Below are 13,236 nucleotides of genomic sequence, written 5' to 3'. Positions count from 1 at the left end.
ATGTATATGTATATGTATATGTATATGTATATGTATATGTATATGTAATGTGTGTATATATATATATATTCTTCCTAAAATACTTTGGAGATGGGAACCAAGTCTAAACACAAAATGTACTAACGTTTTAAATACTTATGTCTCAAAAAGTAATTCTACACATTTTAAATGATTTTGAGCAATAGCGCCAGCCAGACGGCTCAGTGGGTAAAGGCAACTGCTTCCAGCCTGATGACTTAGTTTAATCCCAGAGACTCCCATAATGGAGGCAAAGAACGGATTCCCACAGACTACCCTTTGACCTCTGCACCTGTGCATACACTCCCCTCTACACATAAACAAACACAACCAATTTTATTAAAAAAAAAGTTAAATAATAACTTTGAACATGAAAAAATAAGATTTTTTATTTGTAACATTTTAGTATGCAAAACGTTTGGATTTTTAATTTTTGAACTATATAGCTGAGTATTTTATCAATATTTTTATTAAAAATTTTTATTAAAAATTTATAGAAATTGTATTTTTAAAAATATAAATCAAAATTCATCATTGCCTAAGTATGAGCCACATATAAGACAGGAAAAATTTTTCACAGAATAAAAATATTCCACATACATAAATCTATCATCTTACCTCACCATGATAAATCAAAATCTGGAAAAATGTGTCCATGAGAAGAATACGATCTGCAAGAATGCTGCTGCTGTCTAGAAGAACTGGCTGAAATGAAGCAATGATAGGGTAAGGTTATCATCTCGGTCTTTTCGTCTGTCTTAAACCTGCATGCGAGTACTAGCTATTGTAGCGCTGTCTGACAGGACGTGCGTCTAGGGCTCCTGCTTCCCCTTCATCTCATTTCTCACATTTTAAATTTACCAAACACTTCCAGACACTGTGAGTTCTCAATGGATTTTAATTTTCTAAAGAATCTCTCTAATACTGAAATAATATTAAAAAGTCAATATGCCAGGCATTATGGTACACAACTTTAATCCTAGGACTTAAGGGGCAGAGGCAGGTGAATCTCTGTGGTCTACAGAACAAGTTCCAGGTCAGCCAAGGCTATATACAAATTGTCTCAAAGAACAAACAAACAAACAAAAAACAAAAAAGAAACAACTTTTTTAAAGATTTAAGAAATCAAAGATGGCCTCTAAGCCTGCTGACAGTAAACTGAGGGAGGGATAAATAAAAGGCCTGGAATATAAGAAGTGTAGGGTGCATGAGAAAACAGCTCTGAATATGAAATGGAGCACCGTGAATTGATCACAAGTTTGAGTAACACATGTACAAAGATGGCGACCAAAGTTATGGGGTTAGACTGTGATTCAGAGACACTGAAGATGAGGAAAATGAAAATACTGAACCTTGGCCAAGTGGAGAGGTTTATGCCTGTGATCGCAGCACTTGGGAGGCTGAGGCAGGAGAATCACTAAACTTCAGGCCAGCCTGGGCTACAGAGGAAGAGCCTGTCTCAAAAAAAAAATATTAATATCTTAAACTTTTCTTAAGGACTTAGAAGTCTAAAAGAGAAAAACCAGCAAAATGAGACCAAATGGCCTCTTTGTGGCCAGAAAGAGAACTGGGAAGGAAGAGTGGGCACCAGAATGCCAGAGCAGGAGGTTTTGAAGAAAAGAACACTCTCCAGAGAAATGCTGTTGAGTTTCTTAAACGATGCTGTCCAACATGGATGATGTTGATTATTACATTACATTACATTGTATATTATAATTACAATATTATATAATGTCAGGGACAATTTATTTTGCTTCAAATAAGTTAGGAAAGTATAGATAACAGGGTTGGAGAGAGAACACAGTGGTTAGCCATACTTGATGCTCTTCCAGATGTTCTGAGGTCAGTTCCCAGAACTCACATCAAGCAGCTCACAGCTTCAGGTCACTCTGGTCACAGGGGACATAGTAACTTCTTCTGTCCTCCGTGCTTGTGCACACACTAACACACGTACACACACACATACATAAAAATAAATATTTTTTTAAAGTGTGGGGGCTGAAAAGATGCCACAGCAACCACATGGTGATTCTGCAACTCTAGTTCTAGGAGATTCAACATCTCTTCTAGCCTCCTCAGACACCAAGCATGTACGTGGTACACAGAAATAAATCCAGGCACACAAAACATTCAAATAAAAAAAATTTAAGGCTTGCAGAGATGGCTCAGCAGTTAAGAACACTGACTGCTCTTCTAGAGGTCCTGAGTTCAATTCCCAGCAACCATATAGTGGCTCACACCATTTATAATGTGATCTGATGCCCTCTTCTGGTATGTCTGAAAACAGCTACAGTATACTCATAAAAATACAATAAATAAATCTAAAAAAAAAAATTTAAGTATGGACAATAAATAACTTTGAGTTTAACTGTGTCAGGAAGCAGAGAAATTAATTAGAAAAACAAAGGAAACAGTCGGTTTTTAATGATTTGCTTTAAAAGATGAATGCTATTAAAAGTTACTATGTTAATGAGAATGGCCCAGACTGAGAGGAGGGGAGCAGGAACAAGGAGAGAAAGAGGAAAGTCTAAAGGCAAGGCATTAGGCAGATGCAGGCACAGAACGGCTGGTATTGGCCAAGGCTGGTATTGGAGCTCAGGACTCCAGTTCTCTTCTGAGCTACTTTACAATTCTCAGGTGTCTGTAACTCATATATGTCACTCTGAAATAACAATGCTATTACAAAATTTATTTTCCTGATCCTAGGAACTACAAGTCCAACAAGTTACTTTTTGGGGGAAAAAAAAAAGTAAGAGGCAAGCAAGAGGCTCTCTGTGAATTCAGAGGCCAGCACGATCGACCCAGTGAGTTCCAGGACAGCCAGGACTACACAGAAAAATCTTGTCTCAAAAAGACAAATAAAGAAAGGTAACAAAAGGCATCATTTACCTACAATTTATAAGACTTGAGATAAAACCCATCAATAGATATCACAGACACCCAGGACCCAGTTATACTGGCCTCTCCTCCTCCTCAAGTACTATGTCCAAACACAGCCGCTAGATAGTTGTTTTTTTGTTTTTTTTTTTTATTATGAGTACACTGTAGCTGTCTTTGGACACACCAGAAGAGGGCATCCAATCTCACTATGGATGGTTGTGAGCCACCATGTGGTTGCTGGGATTTGAACTCAGGACCTCTGGAAGAACAATCAGTGCTTTTAACCGCTGAGCCATCTCTCCAGCCCCCGCTAGATAGTTTTAAATGATAAAATGAACAATTTAAACTATCAGAAGGCAATCTATTTATTTGATAACAGATAAAAGTGTGTTGAACGATTTTCCAAGACAGCTCAGAGGGTGGATTATCAATCGTATCTTATTTTCTCAAAGGAACAAAGGAAAAGGAGATACATGAAGAGACTTAATTTTGACAGACTGTCCTGTCAGACATTAAGCTATGAAATTAGCCATCTCTTCCCGAATCGTGATCATCTCTGAGCCTTGTTAAAGGAAGGCAAAGAGTAATCCTGAACCCTGGTAGCTGTATCAACCAAACACTAAACGAACTCACCCAAGAATATCTTTTATAGCAGTTTTGTATTATTTTAATACTTTTTTATTACTTAATGATATAACCTAATATATAGCTAAACACTCATAAATACCTTTAAACAAGCATCTTGAGATAATAATTTAACAAATTCCAACTTCATTTCAAAACAACAGTTGCTGTCACTGTCTTAATGCCACGTGTCACAGTAACAAGGCCAATCAACCCTCTACTTTCCCTTACCTCTGGTGGCCCACTGAAAGAATAGGCATACAGAATGGGCTGAATCATGATTAGAGACTGGGTCAGATCCTGACGCATGAAATGGTGACGATAGTATGAACTCTCATCAGGACTGTTGTTAAAAACTTGCAAGAAAGGAGATCTTCTTAAATGAAACATAAACTACAAGATAAAGCAGGTGAGATTAAAAGAAAATAGCTTTTACTGATATTACTATGGCAATAACAGTTCTCTAACAACAAAACATTTGCTTACACTGTTGTGTTACGTCAGCAACTCAAAATCTATTAAGAATATACTAACATAGAACTGGAGGGATGGCTCAGCAGTCACTTATGAACCCCGAGTCAAGGGGGCTTTCAGTTACCAGAACCCACACTGGGTAGTTCACTTCTCCCTGTAACTTAATTTCAGGTTATCAGAAGCCCTGGCCTCTGTAGGCATTTGCATATATGTGGTGCACATAAGTTTATATAGAGACATACATAGACATATTAAATAAATAAATGAATAAATAAATAAGTAAAATAAGTGCTTTTTAAAAAAAGAATATTCTATAGTATATCACAAGAACTTTTGTCCTGCTGCCTTGTCTGGCCTCAGTGGGAGGGGATGGGCTTGGTCCTGTGGAGGCTTGATGCCCCAGAGAAGGGGGATGCTAAGAGGGGTGAGGTGGGAGTAGGAGGGAGCGCATCCTCTTAAAGTTGGGGGTGGGGGGAGGCTCATGGAAGGAAAACCAAGAAGGGGGATAACATCTGAAATGTAAATAAATAAAATAAAAAGGGCTTGTCCCAATGTTTATAAGCTACATCAGGCTAGTGAGATGGCCCCAAAGTCCTTAGCACTTGCTGGGTAAGCGTGAGGCCTGGAGTCCTGCTCACCATCCATCCAGAGAACACACCACACAGAGAGGGCAAGGCAGAGTTCAGTGGGAGACCTTGCCTCAAAAGAAACCCAAAAAAGGGCCAGGCAGTGGTGGCACATGCCTTCAATCCTAGCACTTGGAAAGCAGAGGCAAGGGTCTCTGTCAGTTTTAGACCAGCCTAGTCTACATGGTGAGTTACAGGACACTCGGGGCTCTGTTACACACAGAAACCCTATCTCAAAAAAACAAGAATAACAAGGGAAAAAACGATTGATGTTTCAGGACAAAGCTTTTATTTGCAAAAAATGAATTTTACCAATATACTGAAGGTGCAAATGTACAATCTCAGCACTTAGAAGACTAAGACAGGAACATGACAAGTTTAAAACTAACCCTGGCTACATAAGACACTGTCTCAAAAAAACAGGAAGAAAAGGAAGGAAGGAAGGAAGGAAGGAAGGAAGGAAGGAAGGAAGGAAGGAAGGAAGGCCAGAGATGGTAAAGGTACTGTAAGACAAGTTTAAGCTCACATTTCTTACCTGGCATGGCATTATAAAATTGTTCACAGGTGATGATAAAATCCTATTATCTCATTGGTAAAACAACTTCACATACATTTACTTGGTATCACTGTAATTAGAACCTCTTATCTTACACGGCAAGCTAACGGGGTTTAACCTTGCTTGCACCCACAGTAAGTCTTCAAGCAGTACAAATAAATAATAACTATTTGTAAGCTCCATATAGGGATTTTTTTTCATTGACCACAAACATAAAATTAACTTCTGAGTTATCCCAAAATTTACCTAAATAAAAGAATAATCCAGTAAAATATGTTCATATGTGATTACTAAAAGACAAACAACAAAAAGGATGAACTCAATGCTACTGGTAATAAGAGAGAAGAATGTGGTCTTTGACCTACTTACCTGTGGATAAAGGGAGAATGTTTCTGAAAACCGGAAGGAATTTGGATCATCTTTGTGGTACTCTCCAAATTTTTGACACTAAATAAAATAAAACATTAGCAATTTGTTCTTGGTATAGTAACTGAAAATTCTGCCCACTAAAAATCTATTTATAAAAAGTTGCTACTTTTAAGGAGACAGATATTCAACATAGGATAAAATTGGAATAATATATATTGACTTAGCAAGGGGCTGATTAGAACCAGAAAAACTATTTGAATTTCAGAAATGCAGCAACAACTCATCCTAAGCTGCTCAGATTTGTTGTCATAAGCAAGAGTCTTTTGTAGCAAATAAAGACGATGTAGATGCCAATGGGAGGTGGGAGGAGCCACCAGAAACTTCCTAAGACCACCACAGTGTCTTTTCCCACACTGCCCAGCAACACACAACAGCAACACACAACAGCAACACACAACAGCAACACACAACAGCAACACACAACAGCAACACACAACAGCAGCTACAACAGTAAACTTCTGGTACGAAGTATGCTATACGGAAAGTGCCCAAAAGAAAAAGAGTCAACGGGAAGCCAAGCCTAGTGAAGAAAAAGACTTACAGAAGCAGAAGTTAGAAGGACGTAAGTCACGTCACAGGCGACAGAGAAGCAGACCACGTGTGAGTCCATGGCAAGAGGCATCCAGCAGCCGCGCACAAGGATGAGCTCCTCCTACAGCAGCCATGACCGAAGCCACCAGTCTCGCTTTGTTAAACAAAAAGTCTCTGCCCTACAGGCCTGTGTACTGGAGGCTTGGTCACAGCTCACAGCACCAGGGGGAGGAAGAGTGTCTAACCGGAGGCATTTTGGAATGTCCCTGGGGCATTCCTTGATGAGAACTGCAGAGTCAGTCTTTCTCACTGCAGCATCACCACAGGCCTAAAGCAACAGGCCACAGATCATACACCAAAACCTCTAAAACGACAAGCCGAAATAGCCCTCTCTGTGTTGGGGTGAAGGAAATGTGACTAGTATTTGAATAACGCCATTCTCCATTCTGGACCTCCTACGATCAAGGCAATAAAACAGGCAATAGATACTTCACAAAACGTGGACATCGTCAAGACAGACTATATCTGCCTTTCTCCCAAATCACCTCCACTGTCTCCTCTTGATGTGACACAGATCACAGTAAACTTTTCATCACTCTGTCAATAACCTTTCCTGGCTCAGCTGCTGTGTGCGTGTTGTAAAATGTTCACTGTGTGGCTAACAGCTCACTATACACGGTGATGAAACTTTAATTTTATGCTTGATGCTACTGTTTCATTTGGTAGTTCACTAGGTCCTAAAGATTTATTAAGATTTATTTATTTGATGTATATGAGTATACCATTGCTCTCCTCAGACACACCAGAAGAGGGCATCAGATCCCATTACAGACGGTTGTGAGCCACCCTGTGGTTGCTGGGAATTGAACTCAGGACTTCCAGGAGAGCAGTCAGCGCTCTTAACCACTGAGCACTGTCCTAGTGGGCCTAACGATTTTTAATCAGTGTTTCTCTTTTTAAAATCTATCAGACAATTACAGCAGTTTGTGAAGTTGAGGTATGAGATAGAAGAGAAGCCTAAACTTGCTAAAAACTCCTTAAAAATTGCAATCCTGAGTCTTTTGCAAAGGAAAAAGAAAAAAATCTTTTTTCAACAGAAGGTGTTCAGTGGGTTTTAACAAGTTGATGGTCCAGAGTGCACTATAAAACTGTAGTGTCATGCATGACAACCTATGAATGCAATAGCTCCAACAAGATGCAAAGAGCACTGTACTACAGATCACAGCTACTGCCCAAGTGCACACACTGGACACTTCAGCTTTTAGACCCTCAAAACAACATTTATGAAGACAAAGTCATTTTCTATGAAAAGGCTCAAGAAGCAAGCCATTTCAGAGCACAACTTATTAGCCACATGGAAAGCTCACATGGTTGGTGACATCCTAGAAACCCCAACATGTAAAATTACAATCAGTAAAATACTAGTGCAAAATGCAACCAAGGACACAGGAACATTTCTCTTGCAGAGTGCAGTACAAAAGCTACAGAGTCACCACGCTGGCTGGCTGGGCCTTGAGCACAATCACCAACACAAGAGAGATTTTTTACAAGTTCCATTTAAAACAAAGTATGGGGGCTGGAGCGCTGGCTCAGCAGTTAAGGAACACTGGCTGTTCTTCCAGAATTCAATTCCCAGCAACATCACATGGTGGCTCACAACCATCTATAAAGGGATCTGATGCCCTCTTCTGGCATGCAGGTGTACATGCAGAAAGAGCACTCCTACATTAAAAAACAATACATAAATAGATTCAAAAAATAAACAAAGCAGAGCACTGAATCAAAGCACTGGGACATGCCGCACTGTGCTAAGAGGTCTGTGCAATAAAGCGGAGAGAGCGTCTCTGTATGGGTGGGAAGTCAGGACTGAGTACCAATCTTTTACTGATAGTGGTGACAGTCAATAAGCTGGAGAGAGTGTCTCTGCATGGGTGGGAAGTCAGGACTGAGTATCAATCTTTTATTGATAGTGGTGACAGTCAGAAAACAAAACTTTTTGGCTACAAGAGAGTCTTCTGTTGTTTTGAAGAAGTTCAGGTGAGATAATTAAATATTTATCCCCATCTAGAATCAAACAGCCACGGAGGAACTGTGCCAGCATTTGTATCGACAGTGTCCCATCACTGATGGGCTATACAAAGTTAAAGTTCATTTTAAGACACATTTAATACCACAACTCTGACTTCTACACAAAGGCATGTTGGGAGAAAGGGGGTGCTCTTACAAGGGAAAAATCTCAACAGTACTACAAAAGTAGCTAACTTTAAACAAGTTCGCTCATGACACCTGACAGACAGGTCAAAGGCACCTCTCTTAAGTTTGGTAGCTTAACAGAGAATTCTCAACAAGGTATTTAGGTTGAAGAGTAAATGAAAAAGTATAGGACAGAGTTTACAAAGTAAGAATTCAGTGTTCAGAGCTACTTAAGCCTATAATCCCAGAACATGGGCATGAGTTTAAGATCAGCCTAGACTACATTGTTATATTCCACTGAAATTAAAACAGAAAATAAAAGCCAGAGTAAAGACTAAACACACACACAGCAGTAATAGCAAGTTCCAGACCAGCCAAGGCTACAAACAAAGAGCCTGTCTCAAAACAAAAAATCAATAATATAGAATTTCCACACTCACTTCATACAAGCCAAAATAATAAATTGCATATTGCCATTCATTTTTAGGGAAAGGAGCTTTCTAATTTATTGAAAGTGAGTGGAACGCTGCTATTTATTGCTAGTTCAGTTCTCTGAATGAGTCTTTCCAACAGTTCTCCCCACCCACTGTAAGTTCTTTAAAGGGTATTACTACAAATGAAAGCTGACAGGCTGAGACAAGCACAATGTCCACTTCTTACCAGTCGAATGAGTTGTCTGTCCAACCACCGAAGCACGTCCGGCCCTTCCTCTGTCTCTGCTCTGTATATTGCCAGCCTAGCCATGAGGATGGCAGCTGCTTCCTGGTCAAAAGATGCAGCAATGTTTTGGATTTGAGTTTGAGCATCTGCCCAGCTAAAGAAATGAGAAATCACAGAAACATAGCTGAATTATATCATAATACCACAGTTGGTTACCAAACACAGCTACACTTAAGAGAATACAGAACACCACCTGAGTATTTCAAGATTCTAATACTACACAGAAAATTAGCATTATTAAAATATTACAAATAGCTGTTTATTACATCGATTTTCCTAAAAACAAAACCAAACCTTAAAATATTTTCTAAAATAACTCTAAAGGAACATATTCATTAAGATAACAAGATTCTTATAAGTAAAGATAATATAGGTCAGCAGGACGGCTCAGCAGGCAGAGACACTAACACAAACACCTACAGCCTGAGTTCAACGATGGGAAAGGAGAAAACTGACTCCTAAGAGCTGTCCTCTGACATAAAATGTGTGAATGATATAGAAATTCTGACAGTGACATCATTCCTAAGAACTTAGGAGTTCACATATACGCACACCCTAGATTTTAAAATACCATATACATGTGCATAAACTACATAGATAGAATCATTCTCTTTACCTTACTATATAAGTCTATGTTGAATTTATTTATGTATATGAGTACACTGTAGCTAACTTAGACACACCAGAAGAGAGCATCAGACCTCATTACGGATGGTTGTGAGTCACCATGTGGTTGCTGGGAATTGAACTCAGGACCTCTGGAAGAGCAGCCAGTGCTCTAAACCACTGAACAATGTCTTCAGCCCCTTCAACAATGGATTTTAATGTATTCAATTTTAGAAAAACAAAAAATGAATTTACAAAAATAAAGGTTTTATTCTCAATCTTAGTGTCATTTGTTACACTGAAGGACAAAACATCAGAATTTTATTCTCATTAGTCTTTATATAGAAATCAATAAATATCAATGATAGAAATCACATAAATTGAAACTGTTGTACTTTTCTCCATTAATGCACTGACCAAGACAAATCAAAGTTAAATAAGAGAGTTTAATACGGGAATATAAGCCTATAATCCCAATACTTAGAAGTTGGAGACAGAAAGACCAGGAGTTCAAACCCAGACTCAACTACATAGCAAATTTGAGGCCACCCTGGACTATAGGAGATCCTGTCTCTAAGATCATGGAACACAGTAGGTTTTAGGGTTCCTCAAAAAATTAAAACTAGAACTTCTGGGGCTGGAGAGATGGCTCATCGATTAAGAACACTGGCTGCTCTTCCAGAGGTTGTGAGTTCAGCTCCCAGGAGTGTCACATCAAGAGGCTTCCAGTTGCATGTAATCCCAGCTCCTCTGTGATGGCCTCTTCCTACCTCCACAGACACCTGTACTCACATGCACATACCGCCACACAGACACACAAAATTCAAAACTAAAATATTATTTAAAGTTCTATATAATCCAGCTATACCATATACTATTATACCTATACCAGCTATACTTTCAAACAGTCAAAGTCAGCCTCCTACGAGAGACACCTACACATCTATGGGTATTATATAATTCTTAATGGAAAAAGCTGATGCAGTGGCATGCCTGTAATAATGCTAGGAAAGTACAGACAGGCAGCGATCCCAGGGGCTTGCTGCCCACTGATCCAGAGCAAACAGTGAGCAAACAGAGCAAACCTCTTCCAGGTTCAGGAAGAGACTTGTTGTCTCAAGCACTAAGATGGAAAGTGATGGAAAATGACACTTGATGCTGACCCGTGACTTCCACATACATGCACTTGGTGCACCCATTCATGCATGCACACACACACACACACACATGCACACACACACACATACACACACACACACGAAAAAAAAGATTTAAAAAAAGTTAAAGTGGCTTTCAGTCTGAGGGGTTGACAGTATTATAAATTATAACTGTGTGAACCTGGCTGGCCTCAAACTCACAGAAATAGCTCTTCATGCCTCTGTTTCCAAGTAAAGTCATATGTTCTATAAACTTAATCTAGTCAAACTTTCTCTAGACAGAACCTTTTTTTTTTTAAATTTCAGGAGGATTGGTTTGCTTTTAATACTTCTGCTGATCCTAGTTGCAAAGCTTCTCATCCTATTCAAGACTTGCAATCCTTGTGTACGTCTTATGTGTGAGTTGTTGTACAAGCATGGTCATGTGGGCTGAGTACATGCACTGTGTCCAGATGCTATGAAGGCCAGAGGACAACCCTGGAGGCCATCCTCAAGAATACCATCCATCTCCTTCGAGACAGTATCTCTTTGGCATGCATCTCACCAATAAGGCTAGAATGTCTAGATAGCAAGCCATAGAGATGCTTCTGTCTCTGCTTCCTCTGTCCTGGGATTACAAGCACAAGACCATGTCTACTTTTTTACATGGATTCTAATGATCAAACTCATGTATGGGCAAGGATTGAACCCAATGACCTAGCCCCTAGACCACACTTGTTACTTTACATGTAATTTACTTTATAGTGACATATTTAGCTTTTCAGCCTTTTAAGTTTTATTTTTTTCACGTATATGTGTGTATATCTGTATGTATGTATGTACACAAGAGTACATACATGTACTACATGTCTAGTACATGTCTACAGTGGCCAGAGCAGGGTGTCAGGTCTCCTGCAGCTGGAGTTATTAGTAGTTATTAACCATCCAACCTGGGTACTGGGAACTAAACAACAGTCCTCGGTAAGAGCAGCAAGAACTCTTAAATGCTGAGTCGGGACTCCAGCCCTGGAGTAGGTGTGACTTTGTTGGACGAAGTATATCAACACAGGGTGGGCTTTTGTCAAGCCAATCCCAGTGGCTTCCACGTCCTGCTGCCTATGGATCTGGGTGTAGAACTCTCAGCCACTTTTCCAGCACCATGTCTGCCTGTGTGCTGCCATGTTCCCTGCCATGCTGACAGTGGACTAAACCTCTGAACTGTAGGTAAGTCCCAATTAAATGTTTTCCTTTACAAGAGCTGCCATGGTCATGGTGTCTCTTCACAGCAATAAAGCAATGACTAAGGCAAGCCCCTTTCTCTATTTTTATTTTCATTCAACAATTTTAAAATGTTTCGATAGTGAATAAGAGTAAGATATCTTAGTCTGGTAAAATAACTGTTTTTTGAAGACAGGATTTCTCACTGAATGTGGAGTTCAACAAATAAGCTAGGCTAGCTAGAGAGAGAACCCAGGATTCACCTGTCTCCATCTCCCAGAGCTGGGGTTACACATGGGTTCCACTACGTCCAGCTTTTTTTCTCCCCATGAGTTCTGGGGATCAATCTGAGGCCCTTGTGCTTGCTTACCAACCGGCCTCCCTCCCCACCCTTAGGAGTACTTTTAAAACCTGCTATTATACTTGTCACTGACTATTCTACAAAATGAGCTAGGTTTAAAAGACATAAAATGCCCTTAATCACAAATGTTTATTTTTTAGTCATAAATGATACTCAAAACAGAAACCCATCTTGGGAGTATGACCTAAAATAGTTTTAATATATAAATTACATCTCTAATAAAAAAAAACTTACTTTCTAGCAATTGTGGTCACTCGGATGCGTCTCTGCCCACTTGAGTGCTGATACTGGGTCACAAATTGGACTGCACCTCGTCCTCCTTGAGGAATTGGAGCATTATGCTGTATGTATAAAAATAAAGAAGAACTCAGCAAAATCTAAAAATGGTAACGTCACCGTATCAAAAATAGCATACTCTCTACCACTAAGAAAATCATTGTAGGACAAGGAAAAGCCCATGGGCTGGAGACAGCTCATCAGTTAACACGAGGAAAAGCCCATGGGCGGAGAGACGGCTCATCAGTTGACTACACTGGCTGCTCTTTCAGAGGGTGCAGGTTCAGTTTCCAGCGCCCGCACAGTGGCTCACAACCCTCGGCCACCTAACACTCTCATGACCTCTGCAGGCGCCAGGACACAGATGCTGCACACGCACACATGCAAGCAAAACATTCACACAGATAAGATAAATATAAAAGTAAAGTAAAGGCCCACTGTTAGATGCTTCTCTACTGACCGAGCCTAGTATTTAAAGACCCATCAGAACACTGTGCAGTGTCACACTCTCACAAAGCTAAAGACCCATCAGAACACTGTGCAGTGTCACACTCTCACAAGCTAAAGACCCATCAGAACACTGTGCAC

General features: G+C 39.8%; 1 protein-coding gene across 1 annotated transcript in view; it reads right to left on the bottom strand.

Annotated features, from left to right (window-relative positions):
- Sec23a (Sec23 homolog A, coat complex II component) overlaps positions 1 to 13,236 on the bottom strand; it is a 56,710-nt gene that overhangs the window by 12,573 nt on the left and 30,901 nt on the right. The window contains exons 13-17 of the mRNA XM_028782204.1: positions 12,607 to 12,713; positions 8,992 to 9,145; positions 5,548 to 5,625; positions 3,754 to 3,915; positions 637 to 723 (exon numbers count right to left, since the gene is read on the bottom strand). Of these exons, the coding sequence (XP_028638037.1) occupies positions 637 to 723; positions 3,754 to 3,915; positions 5,548 to 5,625; positions 8,992 to 9,145; positions 12,607 to 12,713 (588 nt within the window). The remainder of the gene's footprint in view (positions 1 to 636; positions 724 to 3,753; positions 3,916 to 5,547; positions 5,626 to 8,991; positions 9,146 to 12,606; positions 12,714 to 13,236) is intronic.

This window comes from Grammomys surdaster, unplaced genomic scaffold (genome assembly GCF_004785775.1).
Source record: "Grammomys surdaster isolate TR1022 unplaced genomic scaffold, NIH_TR_1.0 98, whole genome shotgun sequence".
Classification (NCBI taxonomy): domain Eukaryota; kingdom Metazoa; phylum Chordata; class Mammalia; order Rodentia; family Muridae; genus Grammomys; species Grammomys surdaster.
Note: the sequence above shows the minus strand (reverse complement) of the source record. Positions and strands in the feature narration are given on the sequence as shown.